At 37.3% G+C, this 22,455-nt stretch overlaps 1 protein-coding gene across 2 annotated transcripts in view; it reads left to right on the top strand.

Annotated features, from left to right (window-relative positions):
• The window catches only part of BRMS1L (breast cancer metastasis-suppressor 1 like), a 45,860-nt gene extending 33,947 nt beyond the window's left edge, over window positions 1–11,913 (top strand). Inside the window, exons 5-10 of one of the 2 annotated variants that reach the window (XM_003791962.3) lie at window positions 2,580–2,676; window positions 3,686–3,769; window positions 5,133–5,197; window positions 5,767–5,806; window positions 8,233–8,359; window positions 10,307–11,913. In XM_003791962.3, coding sequence (XP_003792010.1) covers window positions 2,580–2,676; window positions 3,686–3,769; window positions 5,133–5,197; window positions 5,767–5,806; window positions 8,233–8,359; window positions 10,307–10,424 — 531 coding nt within the window. In that variant the 3' untranslated portion in view covers window positions 10,425–11,913. Of the gene's footprint in view, window positions 1–2,579; window positions 2,677–3,685; window positions 3,770–5,132; window positions 5,198–5,766; window positions 5,807–8,211; window positions 8,360–10,306 lie in introns of both variants that reach the window. The other variant, XM_023514409.1, reaches the window with a different exon arrangement.
• The last annotated feature ends 10,542 nt before the right edge of the window (window positions 11,914–22,455 follow it).

Raw genomic sequence — 22,455 nt, 5'->3', positions numbered from 1 at the left:
TTTTTTTTTTTTTTTGAGACAGTCTCACTTTGATGCCCTTGGTAGAGTGCCCTGGCCTCGTAGCTCAGAGCAACCTCAAATTCTTGGGCTAAAGTGATTCCTTGCCTCAGCCTCCTGAGTAGCTGGGACTACAGGTGCCCTTTATAATGCCCGGCTATTTTTAGAAATGGGTCTTGCTCTTGGCTTAGGCTGGTCTCAATTGCCTTGAACTCAGGCAGTCTACCTGCCTCAGTCTCCCAGAGTACTAGGATTGCAGGTATGAGCCACTGCAACAGGCTCAAATGTTTATATTCTTAAAAGCAAAAGCCTTATGACCTCAGCTCTTCATTTAGTCATCTTTGGTTGGGGAAATTTGATCTGTTTGTGGCTACTACATTATTTTCCCTGTAGAGGGGGGGGCCTGCTCTCCCAATATTTCTCTAAAAAATGTTTACTAGTTCTTGTAGGACAATTTAGATAAGGTTGCAATATTTCATAAGACTTTATGAAAGGCAGGAGAACAAGCAAAAGGAATTAAGTACAGAGAACATCATGTGATGACACAGTTTTTTGTATGAGGTCTAGTTTCTGCCATCTTTAGCTTTGCTTTCTCTCTAGTTCCTGGCTTGCCTCAAATTGCCTCTCCCTGCTACTTAGGAGACCCTTCAAGCATGCGTAGACTCAGAATTTCAAACTCAATTGAGAGGGCTTCATGATTGACACTGGGATTGCTGCTTACAGAGTGTGGCCTGTGTCTTCCCCAAGAAGTCATGTCTAACTCTATGGTAGTAGCTTTCATCAGACAGTCACATATCTGGCTATATCCCAGTAGTTGCATATCTCAGTAAGCATGTGGTAGGTGGGTTGGGAATCTATCTTGGGCTTTTTATAGAGTCATTCATTATATACAGAATTTTCTACATTTTAAAATAAGGACTATAATGTTATATAATTTAAAACAATGGACTGGGACAAGTAGACCTGGGTTCTACTTTGATCTACCAGTCTTCTCTGTTTTAAAAGCAAGTCAATCTGTCTGTAGTTTAGTGTAGAGATTTGGATATCCAGTGAGTTGACCACCCAAAGTATTATAACAAAGTGGTCAACATATGGAGGTGGTCAATATAAGGAAATAGGCCTACTATATTGAGATGTACATGTGGTACATGTCTAGTCTGTGAAAATTAGATCATCTTAAGGAGGGTGGTCAATGTAGGGAGGTGGTCAACTATGGAAGTTCTACTGTAATTAGTCTGTAATTTTATAGTTTAGAATATAATTGAATTTTTTTTCTTTTTTGAGATAGAATCTCACTCTGTCACCCTGGGTAGAGTGCTCTGGCATCATAGCTCACAGCAACCTCCAGGTTTGAGTAATCCTCTGGCCTCAGCCTATCAAGTAGCTGGGATTACAGGCGCCTGCCACAACACCTGGCTAGTTTTCCTATATTTTTTAGAGACGGGGTTTCACTCTTGTTAGTCTGGTCTTTTAACTCCTGAGCACAGGCAATCCAACCATCTTGGCCTCCCAGAGTGTTAGGATTATAGACATGAGCCACTGTGCCTGGCTTTATAATTGAATTATTTTAAATGATTATAAAATTTGTACTTAAATTTCACTCTTTGTGTTATATTAGTCTATTTTAATATGAAGCTGAGCTACTAGTGTGGACTGATGGCCCAGGTATTATTCCTTTGTGAAAATGTGATCCATTTTATAATAATATACTTTATCGAACAAGTTTTTTTTATTATGTTGAGAGGTTGAATTTATATTTAAAAGGGGCCGTGGGAATTTGCAATGAGTTTTTAAAAATTTATTTTTATTTGTTTATTTATTTTTGAGACAGAAAATAAATACTCACTGTGTCACCCTTGGTAGAGTGCTGTGGTGTCACAGCTCATGGTACAGGTGTCCACCAGAATGCGTGATTATTTTTTGGTTGCAGTTGTCATTGTTGTTTAGCAGGCCCTGGGCTGAGTTCGAACCCACCAGACTCTGTGTATGTGGCTGGCACCCTACTCACTGAGCTATGGGCGCTGAGCCTGCAATGAGTTTTTTATAAAGTAAATATTTACCTCTTTACCATGCTTAAATTTAGATGTGCTTTTTCTCTATTATGTCGCCCTTAGGAGAGTGCTGTGGCATCACAGCTCACTGCAACCTCAAACTCTTGGGCTGAAGCAATTCTCTTGCCTCAGCCTCCCACGTAGCTGGCACTACAGGCGCTTGCCACAATGCCTGGCTATTTTTTTGTTGTCGTTATCTTTGTTGTTTAGCATGCCTGGACCGCGTTTGAACCGTCCAGCCCTGCTGTATGTGGCCAGCACCCTAACTACTGAGCTATGGGCACTGAGCCAGTTTAGATGTTCTCATGCAGAATATAATTGCATGTAGTTAAATATATTTTCAGTTTCTATATTTTCTAGTTTTTAAAAATATGTTTGATATTTCTCTTTTAAAATTTTTAAGTTGAAGTGAGAAAGCAAACAAAAGCACCATATGTTAAAGTATTTTAGTGGTAAATTGTTTGATGTTCTTAGCTTAAGATAGACCAATATTTTTTCTTTCTTGTTAAGTATAATCTATCTTCTTTTCAGAGTGAAAAGCTTTTATTGTACGATACAGTACAGAGTGAACTAGAGGAGAAGATACGAAGGCTGGAAGAGGATAGGCACAGCATTGATATTACGTCAGGTAAGGGGAATGATGTAATTGTGATATTTGAGTGACATCAGACCTTTGGCTTCCTGTGGTGTCTCATAACATCTTAGTCTAATACTAATGTTATATAAATGAAGTGTCCCAACAAGAGGGAAAGGGAAATCTTCTCAAGGATTTGGTGGATTGTGATTGTTACTTTAATTTGAACTCACATTTTAGAACAATGTAAAAAATAGAGCACATGAAAAGGGATAAAATAGGAGGATGATAGGAACCTACTGTAAGAATAGTATTGGAAGACAGCTGTAGTAGATGCTTTTTCCTCTAAGTCTTGAAAGACTGTCATACAGAAGAAGGAATAATATCCTTTTCTCTTTGGCATCAGACTAGCTGTAGCAAATTGCTAGGTGTTATAGGAGGCAGATTTTTGTCTTAGAAAAAGGAGAAACTTATTAATAATTAGATCAGTCCAATATGCAGTTGACTTTTTCAGGGGTATTATGAAGAGGTTTTCTACTTTGGATGGGAAGTTTACTAAGTTATCTTACAGTTCTTGAATACTGTTATCTGTTATAAATTTTATTTCTTCGGTATAGAGTAGGCATGGTGGAGTCAGACAAGCTGACCTCTAACGCCAGTGTCCTTTCAACTACTACTGGGGTGACTGGATATTTACTTAACTTTTCTAAATTAGTCTCCTTGTCTATCAAAGGGAAGTAATAATACCATTTACTGAAGGGATATCTTTGAAGATTAGGTGAGGTAATGTCTGTAATACAGATTTTACAAAGTACCTGGCATATGCTTACCAATTCTTAGTCATTAAGTGCCACCTTGATTTTTGCTTTAATAAAGACAGAGGAAAATTTATGAACCCTTAACTGCTTATGAAATTATATGCAGTCTTATGTATAATACATAGCTACTGATGAAGTTTTGTACAGTTTTATATATAACTAAATAGCCACCGTAAGATTACAGTCTTTTTTCCTCCTTTGATCACCAGAAATCAGCTAATACTAAATTGTTATTTACCTGCCAGAGCTGTGGAATGATGAGCTTCAGTCAAGAAAAAAGAGGAAGGATCCGTTCAGTCCTGATAAAAAGAAGCCTGTTGTTGTTTCAGATATCCTTTTCCAAAATTTCTATTTTTTTTCCCTTGATGTACACGTTTGCATCATGTATACCTTTATAACTTTTATTTGTACACATTGACTTTGTTTACATGACCCTGTAATAAACAAAAAATGATTTATAAAACTAATTGAAGGTAGAGTATCACCAACCAGTGCAGGAAAGGGGAGCGAACCAGAGTGGAATTGGTGGGGACTCAGAAAAATATAGCATAAGAGAAACACAGAGACAAAGAATGAGATTGGGAGGACTATCTGAGCTGATGGCTACAGCCAGCACCAAAGCCCCAAATCAGTTTTATTGTATAGTATCTGTACAGAGTTGTCCAGGGGGCAGAGGCATAGACAGTATGGGGAACAAGCATAAACAAAAGGCTTACTTTTGGTCTTGCAGTATGGTTAGAAGATTAAATGACTTCTCAAAGTCATGAATAAAGAGATCATCTTGTTAATGGTTTCTACACAACTTCATTAACATATGACAAGAAGGGAGAGGCCACAAGGAAAGGATTTCTGCTTAGTTAACAAAACAAAGGAAGAACTATGTGTCTTAGTGGTTTCTACTTAACTTTGTTAGCACATGGCAAGAAGTAAGAATGCAAAGATCACAAGGATCTCTGCATAGTTAACTAGACAAAGAGCTAGGTGACTTTTGGCAGAGGGAGCATATAGAAGGGAATATGGCTGTTTGGGGAATGGGGCAGAAGCAGTTGAGGGTTCATTCCCTGAATGTTCCCCAGGCTGTGAGGGCCCTGCTGTCTCACAGCCTGCTCTCCATAGTAGAGGATATAGTTTAGGTGAGAGATGGAAAGGGTGAAGAAATTTGGTTTTGAAAATTATGGCTTTGTAATTCACAAGAGCATGATTGTTTAATTCTCATGTATACTTAAAATTTTTTTTTTTAATGTTTCTGAAGTTGGAGTGTGAACTAATACATGCACTCAAGCTTGGAATTCCTTTTTTTTTTTTTTTTTTTGCAGTTATTAGCTACTGCAGGGTTTGAACCCGCCACCTCCAGTATATGGGGCCGGTGCCCTATTCCTTTGAGTCACAGGTGCCGCCTCACGCTTGACATTCCTTATGATATCCTGTCTTTTCTTCCCTTCACCTTAAAAACAGTAATTAGGTTGGTGGTATATCTTATAATTAGTGATATCATGGAATCAAGGGTATGTGCTGTGATCAAGGGTATTAAAAGTATTAGAAGTACTAAAATGTATTTATCCTGATACTAAATGTCTTGAAGAATAATTTGAAGTCAGAATAATCATTGTTCTATTGTCTGAAAACTAGAACTTTGTAAATATAATTCAAAGCATAATATTCTTAGAGCTAAATTGACCTTAACTTTTCAACGTCCATATATAGTTTATATGCTACAGGATCTTGATATTCTTGAAGACTGGACAACAATAAGGAAGGTATGATTAAAAAGCAATGAAACACAAGTATATTTTTATGGCTTACTTTTTAAGATTCCATGGTTTTTCATTAGTATATCAAAATGTTATTATAAATATGCCTTGCCTTTACAACATTTTTTCTTAAGGCAGTTGATACTATTACAGATAATGGTGGACTACAAGAATATTTTAAGAATTAAAATTAAAGATTTAGTTGGTCTAATTTTCATAGACTGGATGTGTACCACATGTGCATATCAGTACAGTAGACCTAGTTCCTTATGTTGACCACCTCTGCATGTTGACCAGTTTGTTATAGTCCGTTGAGTGGTCCGCTTCTATTGTACTCATTAAATTTTTCTATTTTTAGAAACTTTGTTGAGGGTTACAGATTATCTCTAGGAGAAATTATTATTCTTTATATATATTCTTTATGGTCTTAGACATTAAAAATTTATTAGAGCAGGTAATATTTTACTATATTTGTTATTGAGCTGATTAGTAGTGTTGTGCATATTAAGTAGATATCAAAATAAATTTTCAGTCTGAACTCAGACAACTTTCTTTTTCCTTTTTTTTAAATTAAGGCAATGGCTACCCTGGGTCCACACAGAGTGAAAACAGAACGTAAGTCATTTAATCTGAGTTGAGAAATACTGTCTGTGGAGACTTGTTGAATCAGGGTCATTAAATCATCTAAATACTACAGAGTTCCCCCATCACTGGTTTAATTTTATCAATGAACACTGTACCTGTAATTATAAGGAATTCTTCTGGAGTCATTTGTTCCATATAAAAGTTTCAAAATTTCTGGATGCAGTGTAATTCTTTCATGTTCTACCACATTGCTACTGCTAATAATGGACTAGTAACTAAAAAAGTACTTACTCTGTATTTTAATTGGGTCCAGTAATTCTACACAGGAGGTGTGTAGAACCCTAACCCTAACCCTAACCCACACCCTCCCTACACAGGAGGTGTATAGAATTCATGGATTGGCTTCAAGGGGTCTGTGAGTCCTCTGAAATTGTATGCAGAATTTCTTATGTGTATGCATTTTCTGAGGAGAGAGATTAGAATGCCGACAGTGGAGTTCATGAAAGGGATTTATCTACCACTAACATTTGCACATTTTGATATGCGATAGTAAAATTTATGTCAAATTACATACACTTCCTTTATTTTTTTGAAAGTTTCAAATCACTGTCAAAGTCATGATAGACATTAATGTCTAGGATAACTTTCTCTGTTTCTGCCTTCTTTTCACTATAGATGGGATTTCCTAATCCTTTTGAGGGTAATGAAGCTAGATTTAAAAAAAAAAGCATCTATTAAATACAGTAGAACCTCCACAGTTGACCACATCCCTACATTGACTACCTCCTTAAGTTGGCCTAATTTTCATAGACCGGGCGTGCACCATATATGTATGTTATCAGTACGATAGGTGTAGTTCCACCTTCATATGTTGCCCAGATTGTTATAGTCCCCTGAGTGGTCAGTTTCTACTATACTTAGAAAAAGAATTTCTGGTCACATTTTAATAGGTAAAGTAATCTATAAGAAACAATTTCCATTTTTATTTTTAATCCATGGATTGCTTTAAACTTTATCAGAAAATTGCAGCAGTATTATACAGAATTTCTGCCCTTGGGAATTAAGTGCCAGAGCAACTACCTTAATCTCTAGGGAGTGGTTTTTAACATTTTTGAGTCATAGACTCAAAGTTGTTACCCTATATGAGTGGGTCTCCCACCCTTGTTATTTTCAGTATTCTCTATTAGTTGTATTCATAGCACTTACCTCAATTTGTTTGTTCACTTGTTTATCTCCTGATGAATTGTAAGCTCCACAAAGGCTAGAACCCTATCTCTTTCAGTCACGCTTTTTTTCCCCCTAGCACCACTGCTTATGTATAGGAAGTACTCAGACAATATTTGTTGAATAGATGAATGAGTGGATACCTATTGAACTCTTTCTACATAACAGGCATTTTTGTCTCTATTGTATGCTCTGGGAATACAAGAGGGAGAGAGATGGATCTCCTGGAACCTCCTAGGGGAGGTGGCATCATAGATACTTAAACAAATAAGGAGATAGTTACAAATGATAACTGCTATGAAGGAACTATCTAGTTGTGATACAGTTAACTGAGGAGTAGGTAGGGTGGTTTGAGAAGACCTGTCTCAGGAGGTGACATTTTAATTATGAAGTGCCTAGTTGATGGTATACTTTTGACAGTATGTTTTCATGAAGAATTTTTTTCCCTGCATGAGTTTATCTGACCAATGTCAAACCATTTCTGGGATTTAGAAATGGAAGTTCTACTTAGAACGTTAGAATTAAAGGCCTGGGGAACCTTGAAATAGATGTTAAACTGTGCTTCTTTGAAAGTATCAGATGGCTACAGGGGAGAAAATACAAAATGTATACTAATTGATTGGCTTGGCACCTGTTGCTCAATGATTAGGGCACCAGCCACATGCACTGAGGCTGGCGAGTTCGAACCCGCACAGGGCCTGCTGAACAACAATGAGAACAACAACAACAAATATAGCCAGGTGTTGTGGTGGGTCTCAGCTACTTGGGAACCTGAAGCAAGAGCCCATGCTTAAGCCCAAGAGTTTGAGGTTGCTGTGAGCCGTGATACCACAGCACTCTACCTAGGATGACATAGTGAGACTCTGTCTTTCAAAAAAAAAAAAAAAAAATATATATATATACATACACTAATTGATATTTTTACTACTGCTTAAAATTACTAGTAGAAATTGATAATGTACCTGCTTCTCCTTCTGCCACTTTCTTGTTAAATTGATGATTTCTTGTTCATTATGTAGTTTTTTTCAGTAGTTATCTTAAAAACTTAGTGAATTATATAGAAGCGTGTAATCAAATTCTCTTATTTTTATTTGATTTTAGGTTATTTAAGAAATACTTTTAGTGTTTTTTCTTATGTGTTCATAGATTGGTGTTGTTTCTTAATATTCCGACCCTTTTGTTCTTCTGACAATGTCTTATTAATATAACAGTTTTTGAACTGATCCCTTTAGCACCCGTGAAACTGGAAAAACATCTGCACAGTGCTAGATCTGAAGAGGGAAGACTATATTATGATGGTGAATGGTATATACGTGGACAAACAATATGTATTGATAAAAAAGATGAATGTCCTACAAGGTAAAAAGAACCTTTATTATTATAATGTTGCTCAGTATTATAGATTGCAACATTATTATCAATAAAATATTTGCTTCCTCCATAGTGCATTCATAATCATAATACATCCTTAGTTGCCTGTAGATCCTTTTTTCACTTGACATGTGACTTGATTATGGGTGTATAATAGTGCTAATATTTATATACCAGTCTTCATATTAAGTTTGTGAACATAAGCATTAATACAATTAGAGATGTTGAGATTATTTAGTCAGTTAACTGATCCTTTTTGTTAATTCTTATAGTAGGCAGATTGTTGTGATCTTAATATAATGATCTTCAGACCAGACTGTTAGGAATTTTTGGTAGATTTAGTAATCCTTAACTTTTTTGGGTATGTAACAGTATTTCAGACAAAAAGAATTTGTATCAATTAGAGTAGGAAAGAAATGGAAAATTAATGAAAACCTTAAGAGTAATAGTAATTAAATGTATCTTGAAAACTGAAAACTGTCTTAAAAGTCTCAAGAATTGGGCTGTGCCTGTGGCTTAGTGGGTAGGGCGCTGGCCCCATATACCGAGGGTTGGTGGGTTTGAACCTGGCCCCGGCCAGCTAAAACAGCAGTGGCAACTGCAACAAAAAGTAGCTGGGTGTTGTGGCGGGCGCCTGTAGTTCCAGCTACTCAGGAGGCTAAGGCAAGAGAATTGCTTAAGTCCAAGAGTTGGAGGTTGCTGTGAGCTGTGACATCACAGCTCTACCAAGGGCAACCAAGTGAGACTCTGTCTCAAAAAAATAAATAAATAAAAGTCTCAATAATCTGTCTAGGCTTAAATAAAGTTTATATAATTATTTATATAACCTTGTACATTTTATCTGGTTGTGGCCTTTTGAAAATATTGTTTGCCTTTCATGCTGAGAGGTATAATAAAAAAAGAAAAAAGAAATGAAAATCTGTTAATCACCTTTTGTTCTTTCAGTAGTTTAAGATTTAATTCCTAGAGTAATAACATTCATCTTTAAATTTTTAGAATTCCAGGAATATTGTGTACAGTAACTTTTCTCATTAAACCTCATCAAGCTAATCACTAAATTATATATGATATTCCTGGATTCTTCTCTTTATTTTATTGCTTTTGAAATATTTTACTACCACTTAACATAAAAATGGGCCCAGAGTGGTGGCTTATGTCTGTAATTCTAACACTCTGGGAGGCTGAATGGGAGGATCCCTTGAGCCCAGGAGTTCGAGACCAGCCTGAGCAAGAGTGACCCCATTTCTACCAAAACTAGAAAAAATTAGTTGGCCTTGTGGTAGGCATCTGTAGTCCCAGCTACTGTGGTAGAGAGGGTGGGGTGGCAGTGAGGCAGGAGGATTGCTTGAACCCAGGAGTTTGAGGTTGCTATGAGCTATGACTACACCACTGCACTCTATTTGGGGAGGCAGAGCAAGACTCTGTCTCAAAAAAACAAAAACAACCCCCCCCCACAAGCGGTTTAAAAAGAGGAAAGATGAAATAGCATGAAAGGATAAAATACAAATTTATTTAAAAAAAATTTCTAAGTGAAGATTAGCAGTGTCAAAAAAAATTTTGTATCATAGATGGTTTGACACTGGAAATTAAGGATTAGTATTTGAAAGATTCCCTGTAGCCAAGGCTGACCTGAGTAGGGTATGTGATACCATATGAGTAGTGTTTTTACCTCCACTCTCTTTTGGGAGGATGAAGTGGGGATGGCGTTGGAATGATGAATTTTACCAACTCTGTTAAAAATGATTTAACAGATGATTTACAAAGTTATTGCTGAATGTGGTATTTTTTACAGCATGCCTTGCTAATAGTACAACAGTCTGGCAAAATGAATGCTGAATCTACTGTTCTAGTCCACAGTAGTCTAGTTTTGTAGCTAGTAATCTAAAATGAATTGAGGAGGCATATTGTAATTCACTCTTTTTTTTTTCCTTTTAGTGCCGTAATTACAACAATTAACCATGATGAAGTTTGGTTTAAGAGGCCTGATGGAAGCAAATCTAAGCTTTACATTTCACAGCTACAGAAAGGAAAATATTCAATTAAACATTCGTAATCATGATTTAAGTGTTATCTAAATCTACCTTATTAGTGTTACCAAGTGTGATGTGTCATGGGAGTAAAAATGTATTCAATAACTTAATATTCTCAATGAATTGTGAGAGAATGTGTATTTGTAGGTAGTACTCTAAGTAGATCTCATATTGATATATTATTAAAAGAAACAGTAATAAAAGTTTAATCATGATTGTTACGTTTATTTGCCTCCAGGTCTGATGACCAATACGTATGCTGTATATGGTAGGGATTTCTTTTTGAACACTTTTCTTCAGTTTTCAAAGAAGTAATGCAATTTTTTCTTATCTTTAGTGAACTATGACTACATTTACATGTATCTGCAATTTAAAAAATTTTCCATGTCTTTGTTATTCATCATGTGTTTGTAAATATGATGAAATGTTTTCCTATAAATTGTTTGTACTAGTACATTAGTGTTAAATCAGAACTGAAATTTAAACATATATATGTGAGTATGTATATATGATATGGCATTATCAGCTTATTTAGAACTGATGGCCTTATCTTACAATCTTGTTTTACTCAAAATTAAACTATTGGGCTTGAAAGCTAAAAAGGAGCACTTTTGTAGAATAGCAGCTTCCTTCTCCTCTTCCTTGATTGTATGGTGGTGACCTATTTTTACAAATTATACTTAATTAGTAAAATAAGTGTTAAGTGATAACCTGCTTCTACCTGTATTTCTTGTGACCCTTTAAAGGGCAGGGATTTATACCTGGTATTTATGATGCAGTATATAAACAGTGAACAGTAACTGACAGTATTGTGGTGTTTGCTGTACACGTCTAATCTTTTGAAAAAGATTTTTAGAGTAAGCGTTTTCCAGAGGTAAAACTAGATCCTTATTCTAATTTTATTCCTAGGGCAAAGTATTACTAGACAGGGATCATTCCCTTAAATCTATTCCCAAATTAATATTATTATCTTTGGTATTTCTGTATTTTAAGGCCATTTGGTGCAATTTAGAAAAATGTTGGCCTCTCTTAGCCACATTCAAAATTAATTTCCCAAACCTCAGGAACATTACAAAGAATGGAAACCCTTAATATGGCAGCATAATTGGCTGTAGTCTATATTTAGGGTACAACCAAATCAAGGATTCCTGGTGGTCTTGTGCACTTTAATTTCTGTTACAGTAAGACTTAAGAGGATGAGGAAGAACTCTACTTATTAACACTTAGGGCAGGATTATCTGCATGATTCCGTTTGTTTTCTTACTATTTTACCTCTGCAAACATCCTGTGCAGATCACTACTTCACAGTTGCCAAATTTTAAAATATTTGACTTTTGAAATTCAATATCAGTGAAGTTATGTTACTTTGTTTCTAATTAACCTTAGCAAATGTACATAATGTCATAACTCAATAGTATTTGACAGTACTTATGTATACAATGTTTGATAAGCATTTTTAATAAGATTTGTATTTTTAAATTTAGTATATAATAAAAAAATGTGTTTGAGTGTCATTTGTAGTGTCTTAAATTACTTATGTGCATTTAGTTCTTTTAGTATTTTAACTTGTCCACTTCAAAGAAGTATTTGAGTCAGTATTTGAGCTGTACAAATGTTTGTGTTTCTCTAAACACAATTCACCTTCTATTGGAGTATGTTAAGATGTTTAAGACAGCTGAATTATACAGGTTAGATGTAGTGCCTTTGGGAAGCTAAGGCAGGTGGATCATTTGAGCCCAGGAGTTGGAGGCTGTAGTTAGCTATGATTGCACCACTGCACTCCAGCCTGGTGATAGTGAGACCCTGTCTGTAAAAAGAATAAAAAAGTCTATATATGCATCTGTTATACTTCTAATAAAAATGTACTGTATAACTTTAGAAATTCTAAAACAGAAGATCTTTATTTTAAAACTGACTAATTTAGTATATTTACTTTCAAAACTTTAATATTTATGTCATGTATACTCTTCCACCATATATTTTTTTCTTTTTTTTAGACAGAGTCTTACTTTGTTGCCCTCAGTAGTGTGCTGGGTGGCGTCATAGCTCACAGCAACCTCCACCTCTTGGGCTCAAGAGATTCCCTTGCCTCAATCTCCAGAGTTGCTGGGACTACAGGTGTCTGCCACAATGCCTGGCTATTTTTAGAGAGGAGGTCTTGCTCTGGCTCAGGCTGCTCTCAAACCTGTGAGGGCAGGCAGTCCACCTGCCTCGGCTTCCCAGAGTGCTAGGATTACAGGTGTGAGCCACCACTCCCAGCTGAGCTGCCAGTTTTTGATCTTCAATCTACTTCTTGCTATTTCCCATTTAAAAAGTAACCAATTATTAATCCAATTTGACTAATAGTTAGCAAACATTAATGACATACTTTGTACTCTGTTCCCCCTTTTTCATTGTTCTTAACAGCAGGCTGAGCACTAAGTACTTTTCTCTGCAGTCTTCAAGTTAGAATTGTTCTGATGTACATGGTGTTCCTTATCTCCATGTACAGAAACATGGATACCTCATTGTTAATGATTTAAAAAGAATAGGGAGGCTCAGTGCCCATAGCTTATTGAGTAGGGCACCAGCCACATACACTGAAGCTGGTGGGTTTGAGCCCAGCCCAGGACTGCTAAACAACAATGACAACTGTAACCAAAAAATAGCTGGGTGGCGCCAGCTACCTGGGAGGCTGAGGAAAGAGAATCGCTGAAGCCCAAGAATTTGAGGTTGCTGTGAGCTGTGATGCCACAGTACTCTACAGAGGGCGACATAGTGGGACTCTGTCTCAAAAAAAAAAAAAAAAAGAATAGGGCATTTGGCTGTTATTTGTAAGACTTTGTTTTTTGACCCTGTACATGTAAATCCAGTACAATAAAATTGAACTAAAATGAACTTCTCTGAACAAGAAAATGGATGTAGTTTGAATGAATACATTAGTCAAGATTTATGTAGTCTCTTGCTAAATTGGAATGCAAACTATTTTAGTTGCTAAAGATGAGGGAATATATTTTTAAAAGAACACAAAAACTCAAAATGGGAAGAAAACATGACAGCTCAGAATGGGGTTAGAAAAAATGAACGTCCCTTATATTGTCTTTATGATGAAATACAGGAGTTGTGGCTGGTGTGTCAGATACGATTTAGTGGGCAGTTCCCCACTGGTCACTGTAGATCAGGGTCTTACCCTCTATTTCATAGATGTAGGAACTTGAACTTTATCTCTGTGTCCTGTTACGGGGTGAATTATAAACCCTTATACCCCAAATTCATATGTTGAAGCCTTAGTCCCTAGTACCTCATGATGTGACTGTATCTGGAGACAGGGCCTTTAAAGAGGTGATTAAGTTAAAATGAGGATGGGTCCTGATGCCATCTCACTGGTGTCCATATAAGAGGAAATTTGGATTCAGACACCAGTTGTGTGTGTATAGAAGAAAGGCTATTAAGGACTCAGTGACAGGGCTGCCACCTGTAAGACAGAGGGGCCTCAGGAGAAACCAAACATATTCACATCTTGATTTTGGGCTTCTGTCCTCCACAACTGTGAGAAAATGAATTTCTGTTATTTAAGCCACTGATCTGTGGTATTTTGTTATGATAGCCCTGGCAAACTAATACATGCCCCAACATGACGCCTCTGGGGAAATTAGACTGACCAACTTACAGTGGATTGAAATGTACAGCCAAGTATCAGCTTAATAATTTACATTGGGAATTATGACCGAGAAGACTTGGCCCTTCATTGTTTCATTCTAGAAAAATCTATGTGAAAGCAAAATTGTAATCAGATTTCTTTGTTTCAGTGATACTTGGGGGATTCGCCAGTCCTTGGTGAGGGTACCCCTTTCCTGGTATTGTGTGGGACGTGTTGCTGTAATCTTACTTTTGATTTTTCTTGGCGCTCTGCTGACAAGATCTCTTTTGTGTTAACATGTGCTCTGCAGGCCTCACCCCCAGCCTCTGTCAAAGTTTTTTTTGGAACATGCATTTTATCATCCTGGCCAGAATATTGGATCAGTGTGGTCCCTGGCACGTGGGCAGCCAGTAACAACATTTGTAATTTGAGAGCCTGCTGTGTGCCAGGAAGTGTGTTTAATATATAAATTGAAAGTCCTTGTGTAATATTTTTCATGTTCTAAATAAAATGAACCTACATTGAAGAATTCTGATTATGTCTGCTCTTTACAAGTATATATTTGCTATAGAGTAGGAATTTCTGGCCATGCAATTTTTCTCAAGATGAGAGAGACAAAATCCTGTTGCAGAACTTTTATTTTGAATTTCTAAAACAGTTGATTATCTCGAGTTGCTAATCCTTCTGGATTTTATATTTATTTATTTATTTATTTTGAGACAGAGTCTCACTCTGTGTCCTGGGTAGAGTGCTGTGGCATCATACCTCACAGCAACCTCTAACTCTTGGGGTCAAGTTAACTCCTTCTGCCTCAGCCTCCCAAGTAGCTGGGACCGCAGGTGCCTGCCAGAACCCCCAGCCAGTTTTTGTATTTTTAGTAGAGACAGGGACTCGAACTCCCAACCTCAGGCAATCTACTCACCTCATCTTCCCCAAGTGTTAGTATTACAGGCATGAGCCACCACGCTTGGCAAAAATATGTGTATGTTTATCTGTAGAAAGCTGAAGCTTCTTAGCAGCTAAATTTGAAGGTAATGTGTTCTCTTTAAAGACATATTTTATCAAAGGCAAGTCAAGAGAAGAAGTTATGTAGTAATAGTCTTAAGTCCATTTTTTCTTTCCTTTTTTTTTTTTTTTCCATTTTCCTGTTTCTAATACAGGTTTAACGTGAGTGACCTTGCATTCTCTTGAAGAGAGAAGTGCCATAATCATAGTTCAAAAACAGGACACACAGTAGCATTTTATCTCTGCTAGTAAAGGTTACAAATTATGTTAAACTACTGAAAAAACCAGAACCTTAAACAGAGTCTAAATGACATCTGCTGTTACAGGGATGTTGAAAGAAATATTATATTTCATTTATTATTGAATGATTTTGAAAGTGGCATTGTTAATGGCAGAGATAGTAAAGTGCTTGCACTTGTTTAAAGATAAATGTATGATTTCAGTGTATTATGTTTAAGTACATCTACGGGTAATTGCACTTATTAAGGGAAACTTTTTTTTTGTTAGACTTCAGGCACTGTTTAAATTATTCATCGACTCTAGCTGTTTTTAATTTGACCCTTATACTCCATGATGTTAACTTATATTTTAGGGGCCAGGCACGGTGGCTCATGTGGTGGCCTCCAGAGGGCTGGAGTGTGAGGTGGGTGGGTTGCTTGAGCTCAGGAGTTTGAAACGAGCCTGAGCTAGAGCGAGACCCTGTCTCTAAAAATAGCCCAGGTGGTGCCTGTGGCTCAAAAGTGTAGGACACCGGTCCCATATGCTGGAGGTGGTGGGTTCAAACCCAGCCCCAGCCAAAAAAATGAAAAAAATAAAAATAAAAATAGCCCAGCATTGTGGTGGGCACCTATAGTCCCAGCTACTCGGAAGGTTGAGACAAGAGAATCACTTGGGCCCAAGAGTTTGAGGTTGCTGTGAGCTATGACCCCAGAGCATTCAACCCCAGGGCGACTGACTCTGTCTCAAAAACAAAACAAAAACAAAAACAAAAAAGCCCCAACAAACCCCCCCAAACATATTTTACAAGTATACGTACTTATACTAATAAATTATCCACTACACAAAGGCCAGTTTGGTCTTTCCTGCATGCACTTGAGCCATATCCTCTCCCAGGCCCAAAGGTTCTACTGGGTGTGTCATGCTTCTCATAGAAAGGGGAGCCCAAGGGTGTATCCACTCACCCCTTCCTTCCTTTAGAGTTCTCCTCTCCCCCCTCCCCTGTGCATCTGCCCAAGGAAACTCTCTGCCCAGGCATGACCCATGCCTACTTTGTGCAAGGCTGCCAAGAGGGGAGGAGACTCGAGAAGGCGTGGCTTCTGCTCCTGCCACTGCCTACAAGATGTTTCTTGTGACCTCTCCCAGTTCTCTGAGTTTTCTCTTTTTCAACCTCCATTCTGAGATTTGAAAAGACTCTAAGATTCTAAGTCTGATGTTCGTTGTTAAATAGAAAACGGGACAGTAGGCCTATTATTTATAATAAAGGAATGTTATATGTACTCGTTGTCTTCTCTTTTTCTTTCTTTTTTTATCGTAACATATCTTGATGATATTTCCAAACCAGCTTCTAGAGATCTACCTTTTTTGTAGTGACTGCACGATCTTCATTTTTATAGAATAATCACATAGGATTCTGTGTTACAGGACACCAGCAAATATTGGTGAATATTTAGGTTGTTCCCTTCCTTCCCTCCTTCTCTCCTTCCCTTTCTTCCTTCTTTTCAAACAAGGCTGAGATGAACACGCTTGTGTACACATCTTTAACCCCGAGAAAGAGTATATTTGTAGCATAGATTTCAACTAGAATTTCTGGGCCAAACAATATGGGAATTTTGTATTTTATTTGCCAAATTTCCCTGCGAGTAAATGGTACCAATTTGTATTCCCACTAACAGTATACGAAGATGCCTATTTCTCTTAATCATCAGAAGCTCTGGGTTAATTAATTTTTGAGGTCATCATTCAAGATCATTCTTTTGCCTTCTCTTTGTTGTCCTGCAGGTTTTATGCTAAGCCCTCATTCTGTTCCCTTGAGGTGATTTTACTGACTGCATTGGCTTCAACTACCTCATATGTCCTGTCGCACCCCAACCCAAATCTCTATCCTCACCCTAGTTACATATTTCAGATTTCCCACTGGCCATTCTATCCATTATGCTTCACATTTCTAATATGTCCAAACCCAAATCTAATCTCCTCTCCACCTTCCTCCTCCAGGTGGAAATGTATTCCCATTGTGTTCCCAACTACCCAAATTCAGACATTGGAGAAGTTGTGGCAGGTCACTAAACACACAGATTCTTGGAGTCAGACTAACTGGGTGTCAACTCTGCCACTTATCAGCTGTATAACCTTGGACAACTTACCCTCTTTTGCCTCCATTTCCCCATCTAAAAATGGAAATAACCCTTCATAAGCTTGTGGTAAGGATGTAATGAATGTATGTCAAGTACTTAGAATAGTACTTGGTTACATGATAAATCCCATGTTAGGGCTGTTTATATTTTTTGACTCTTCACTTCTCTCATCTACATCATTATGTACTTCTATATACTCTGAAATCAGTCTCTTTACTTCCGCTGATGCTGCCCTAGTGGAAGCCATTTTACGGGAATGATTGTGATGATCTAACTGCTTCCCTTGTTTCTCGCTTTTTTTTTTTTTTTTTTGTAGCAAATGTTATGTTTCTAAAAACCAGAATTGATTGATTTTTTTTTCTCCCAGCTGGACTTTAATTCTTTTGCTTATCCAGCACTCCAATTCTACTTTTTCCAGAAAATTCTTCTTCCCTGACCTGATCATGTGGTTCTAATGAGAATATCCCTTTCTCTAATGCTCCACCCTCTTGGTCCTAGTGGAGTAGGCTAGCTGTACACGTAACCAAGCTTCCATAATTAAAACCCTTCCCCTGGCTCTTCAAACTATAATTGTGGAAAGAGTATCTGTCTCCCTATGATGTTTGAAACCGGGACAGCATTTGGAAATGATAGGCAATTAAGTTTCCTGCCCATCATACTTCTGCACTCCAGTTTTTCTCATGTTACATGAGTCGTCTAATAAATTCCCCTTTTTCTAAAGTATTTTGAGCCTGCGTTTCAAACTATTGTAACATTTCTCATGAACACTTAGGGCTACATATTCTGTTGGTTTCCATCTTGAAAATCATAAAAAACTTTTACAATGTTGCCACAGACATCCAGAATGAAAAATAAGGGTATTCATGGAATTGTAAATGTACGTGGGAGAAAGAGAAAAGCAGTCCCTGACAACTAGGACCTGTTGGGCACTCACAGAGAAGCCTTGGAATTTTGTTGAACTTAAACAATCTCATGGTACATCAACATCAAACAAGACCAGTCTGTGACCATGACAAAGTAGACAAGAAAACAAGACCTCCTTCATGCCACCCCAGTTTTGTCTAAGAATAGACAAAACAAGGGCAGTTTGCAAACCACAAAAATATGACACATTCTCCTATTCTGGCTAATGTGGACAATTTCTACTTCTTTACCAATTATACCATGAACTTCACTTCATTATTCCTGCTTTATAAATGAGATTTATTAAAGCACTCAGTTATATATTGCCCCTACTTCCTTATAGCATCTTATCTTACAGAGCAAAGCCCATTTCCTTGACCCTACCAAAAATCTCCTAATGCAAGCCCACTCCTATAAGTCCTTTCAAAGTCCTCACAGTGCCTTTCTTCCTCACTGCACTGCAATAAGCAAAAACCTGAACTTGTTTTTAGTAGCCTTTGGCTGGAGGGCATTTACACAGTTTTGCTTTAAGATTTTTTTTTTTTCAAAACTAGACTTAATGTAAAAATATTTAAGTATATTCTGGATACTGTTCTGGGAACTTTCAGTATGTAATTACAATTATAATGACTGATAAAACACACGTAGGCTTTCACTTTCTTCCTCTTTTATTGGAGATAGAGTCTCACTATGTCCCCCTGAGTAGAGTGCTGTGGTGTTACAGCTCACAGCAACCTCTAACTCTTGGGCTTAAGCGAGTCTCTTGCCTCAGCCTCCCAAGTAGCTGGGACTACAGGCACCTGCCACCGCGCCCGGCTATTTTTTGTTGTTGTTGCAGTTGTTTAGTGGGTCCTGGCCAGGTTCGAACCCACCACCCTTGGTGTATGTGGCTGGCGCTGTAACCATTGCGCTACAGGCGCCAACCCAACTTTCACTTTCAATTACACATTATTGAAAGGAAAATGTGTAAAAGACAGGTGAAATGACATTTCCTGAAAGACAACTATACTGTAATCTAAATTAGATAGGACATTGCCTCTCAAACCAGGAAATAATATTTCTTTTTTTTTAAATTTTCATTTTATTTGCAGTTTTTGGTCGGGGCCAGGTTTGAACCCGTCACCTCTGGTATATGGGACCGGCATCCTACTCCTTGAGTCACAGGTACCATCCAGGAAATAATATTTCTACTACATTAACCAGGGTCTGTCTGTCTTCTGGAAATGGAACAGCTATAGTGCATTTTGATTAAAACCTGAAGGTGGCAGTACATTCCTACAAGACTTAGGTGTTTAGGTTAGAATCTGTATTTTTTTCTACTAATTATGCAAAATCCCATAGTGAGGCTGCAGTTGTAGTTAATCCTATTGCATACTAATTAAGAGACATTCAGGAAGAAGATAAAGTTCTAAACAAGGATTATATTTTTATTACTGTTTATTAACTGAACAGAATTTACCATGTAAAAGGCTTAGGGACACTGTAACTGATTATATGCTTTAGGGTTACTATGGAAACAAAGTATGTAATTAAATAAAAGGAAACATTAGAACTTTTAATACAGATCCGAGTGTTCTGAAGGGATGTAGCAGTAAATGCAGTCATCTCGCAGCATCCTTGGGAGATCCAACAGCTGTCATGGTATATTGTTTAGGGAATAATGACAGCACACACAGAACCATCCACTTTCTTTTCCTGAATATTTCACTCTATGCTTGGTTGAACTAGGTGCAGGCAGAACCGATGGATGAGGAGGGTCAAGTGTTTGTAGTTTATACTTGTCTATTAAATCAATAACCATGTTAGAGGCTTTTGTCCCACATTTCACCAATTTTATCCTGGAAATTCTTAAAATATAATTTTGTATGGTTGTGTTTTTACACAGTCATCTTTTGACAAGCAGTTCAATCTCTAAAATATTATTAAACAGCAGTGGCTTAGCTGATAGTTTAATATCGAAAGTTTACAAATAGTAAATTAATAAATACTAATTACTATTAGAAAAGAATGACTTCATTGATCTTTTATATAAAGATCTAGATCATTTCATAACTTCTTCTCATAGAGGGTAAATGTCATTGGTCCACTGAGTTATATCCAAAGTCATAGGAGGGTTTAGTGACTTCAATATATAAGCACAAGATTACTAGAGCTTTTAAAATTAGGAAGCATGGGAATTCTGTAATTTTTCAAGGTAAAAGTTAAACATGTACTATGTGGATTAGTGTGTACACACACAAATTAGAGTAAATTTTGTTGAGAGAGATAAGTGATACTGATATTTTATTTTATTATTTTTTTGAGACAGAGTCTCACTATGTCACTCTTGGTAGAGTGCTGTGGCATCACAGTTCATAGCAACCTCAAACTCTAGAGCTTAAGTGATTCTCTTGCCTCAGCCTCCCAAATAGCTGCAACTACAGGCACCCGCCACAACGCCCAGCTATTTTTTGTTGCAGTTGACATTGTTGTTTAGCTGACCTGGCCTGGGCTTGAACCTGCCACCCACTTTGTATGTGTCTGGTGCCGTAACCACTGTGCTACAGGCGCCGAGCCGATACTGATATTTTAAATATCTTCATATGACTATGCTGACACAGGAGTAAATGTGCAGTTCAGAAATTATTAACTTGAGTGATCTGAATTTTCAAGATGTTATTTTATCCCTCCACTTAATTTTATTTAATTCTATTTTAAACTCAAGTTTATACAGTTTATTATTACAGTAATAATCTACTACTTTATTTACTTATCTTTATTTATTTATTTTTATTTTTTCAGATGGAGTCTTGCTCTGTCTCCCAGGATAGGATGACATGACCTCAGACTAGCTCACAGCAACTTCAAACTCCTGGGCTCAAGCGATCCTCCTGTTTCAGCTTCCTGAGTAGTTGAGACTACAAGCACCCATTGCAACACCTAGCTAGTTTTTCTATTTTTAGTGGAAAAGGGGTCTTGCTTTGCTTAGGTTGGTCTTGAACTTTTGAACTCAAGAGATCCTTGAGCCTTGGTCTCCCAGAGTGCTAAGATTACAGGCATGAGCCACCCACTGTGCCTGCCCATAAACTACTTTATTAACCACATCAAATGCAAATTTAATTTTAATAATTCTACAGAACTTATTTATCATCTCTTTTTATGGTCATCTTTCTTAGGCAGGTAGAAACTTTACATAATGTCTGAAAGAGGACAGTTATGGGTTTGTTTTTGGTCAAAGAAAATGTAACATTAGAAGCATAGACATATGAAATACATTTGTTACAGAAATATTCATAATATAAAATTTCCAAAACATTTTTTAAATCTTTTATATTTACTTATTTATCTGAGACAGAGTCTCATCCTGCTGGCCAAGATGGAGGGCCAGTGGAGTCATCAAATTCTGGGTTTGAGTGATCCTCTTGCCTCAGCTTCCAGAGAATGTGTCACCACGCCTAGCCCTAAAATAGTTGTTGTTTTTTTTTTTAATAGTTGTTTTTAATACAGTAATTATTCTGACCAGTCTATCTCATTTTCAAATACTATATAGATCTATTTTGCTTGTAATATCAAATACTTGAAAACTTGCAGTAAAAAATGTTTTTACCTATAGATTCTGTGTAACTTTGTGCTATTTTAACTTATGGACCACCATTTCCCTTTGCTATTTGGAGAACGAAATAGTTAATACATAATATAACTTTTTTTTTTTTTGAGACAGACCCTCAAGCTGTTCCCCTGGGTAGAGTGCCTGTGGCGTCACAGTTCACAGCAACCTCCAACTCCTGGGCTCAAGTGAGTCTCCTGTCTCAGGCTCCCAAGTAGCTGGGGCCACAGTCGCCCACCACAACACCTAGCTATTTTTTTTTCCGGTTGCAGCCGTCATTGTTGTTTGGCGGGTCCGGGCTGGGGATTCGAACCCGCCACCTTAGGTGTATGTGGCTGGCGCCTTAGCCACTTGAGCCACAGGCACCGCGCCAATACGTAATGTAACTATAACTCCCTATGTACGATCATCAGCTTAAAACTTGGTATCTACCAATGAAGTCTGCGTTATTTTGTTGATTACGGGCCAGTGGTAGCTGACACTACCTGCCAGCAGAGGGCACTTTGAGGTTTTACTATATACTGTGTATGTTAGAATTTTACGGCATTGGTGGCCAAGACTTTATTTAGACTATTTGTCTTCAAACT

Source organism: Otolemur garnettii, unplaced genomic scaffold (assembly GCF_000181295.1).
Source record: "Otolemur garnettii isolate 467f Iridium unplaced genomic scaffold, OtoGar3 scaffold00052, whole genome shotgun sequence".
Lineage (NCBI taxonomy): Eukaryota > Metazoa > Chordata > Mammalia > Primates > Galagidae > Otolemur > Otolemur garnettii.
The sequence above is the reverse complement of the archived record's forward strand: the minus strand, read 5'-3'. Positions and strand labels throughout refer to the sequence as shown.